At 62.6% G+C, this 907-nt stretch overlaps 1 protein-coding gene across 3 annotated transcripts in view; it reads right to left on the reverse strand.

The window, feature by feature from the left end:
* Positions 1-408, reverse strand: part of eif2ak3 (eukaryotic translation initiation factor 2-alpha kinase 3) — an 81,688-nt gene extending 81,280 nt beyond the window's left edge. For all 3 annotated transcript variants that reach the window (XM_043698756.1, XM_043698669.1, XM_043698574.1), the window contains exon 1: positions 81-408. In XM_043698756.1, coding sequence (XP_043554691.1) covers positions 81-334 — 254 coding nt within the window. In that variant the 5' untranslated portion in view covers positions 335-408. The remainder of the gene's footprint in view (positions 1-80) is intronic.
* Positions 409-907: the final 499 nt, after the last annotated feature.

Raw genomic sequence — 907 nt, forward strand, 5'->3', positions numbered from 1 at the left:
AGTGGAGGCGGGATTGGGATTGGGATTGGGGGGGGGGGGGGGAAGAGATGGTCGGGTTTACTGGGAGGATGGTCCCTTACCTGAGCTGATCTTCCCCGCTCGTATCACTCTCCTCCGCCTCATCGTCCTCCACGACCGCTTCCAAGCCGCCGCCTCCTCCCGCCGGCGAGCCGGGCACTGCGATCGGCTTCACCCCGCGGACACAGGCGGCCTCGGACGGTGCCGAAGCCGGAGCCTCGGTGAGCGGCTGCCCCTGGGCTACAGCAACGGCCACCGCCAGAAAGAGACGGAGTAGACAGCGGCCCAAGGGGCCGAACCGAAGACAGGAATCCATAAATCGGACATGAACGACAGGAGCAGCAGACCCAACGGCAGCTGCTAACACCCGGAAAACTCTCAAATCCGGCCCTTCTCCTCTCTGTTTGTTATGGTCCGTTAGGAAGGGACTGTGGGCGGGGCTTACCGGCAACCCCTTCCCGTCCATCGATTGGTCAGCATCGACGTCACTCCGATGGGTACTACCAATACCGGATCGGATCATGGCATTAGAGCCCACCCTCAAGTGTCCGATTGCACAATACCAATGTCACTCACATTCCGCGACCACTCATCGGCGTTTCCCTTAGGGGCGGGGATCTTTGTCTTGTGATTGGTCAAGGGGCTGGCCGCCCGCTCTGCGTTTGCCCAATCGGCTGTGGGCGCATACGGCGGGCCGCCAGGCCGCCTCTTCACGTCCCGAGCCTCCCCGCTCTGACCAATGAGTGGAGGGATGGGGCGGGTGACGCGAGCGGTTGGTCTCGTGATGCCCTGACACCGTTCATTCCTGACGGTGGTGTGCCTTCCTGATTGGAGGAACGGCTCGAGGGTGTCACCACGGAGACGTGGCCGTTTCCAGCGAGGCGTTGGT

The sequence above is a fragment of the Chiloscyllium plagiosum genome, chromosome 1, assembly GCF_004010195.1.
Source record: "Chiloscyllium plagiosum isolate BGI_BamShark_2017 chromosome 1, ASM401019v2, whole genome shotgun sequence".
Classification (NCBI taxonomy): domain Eukaryota; kingdom Metazoa; phylum Chordata; class Chondrichthyes; order Orectolobiformes; family Hemiscylliidae; genus Chiloscyllium; species Chiloscyllium plagiosum.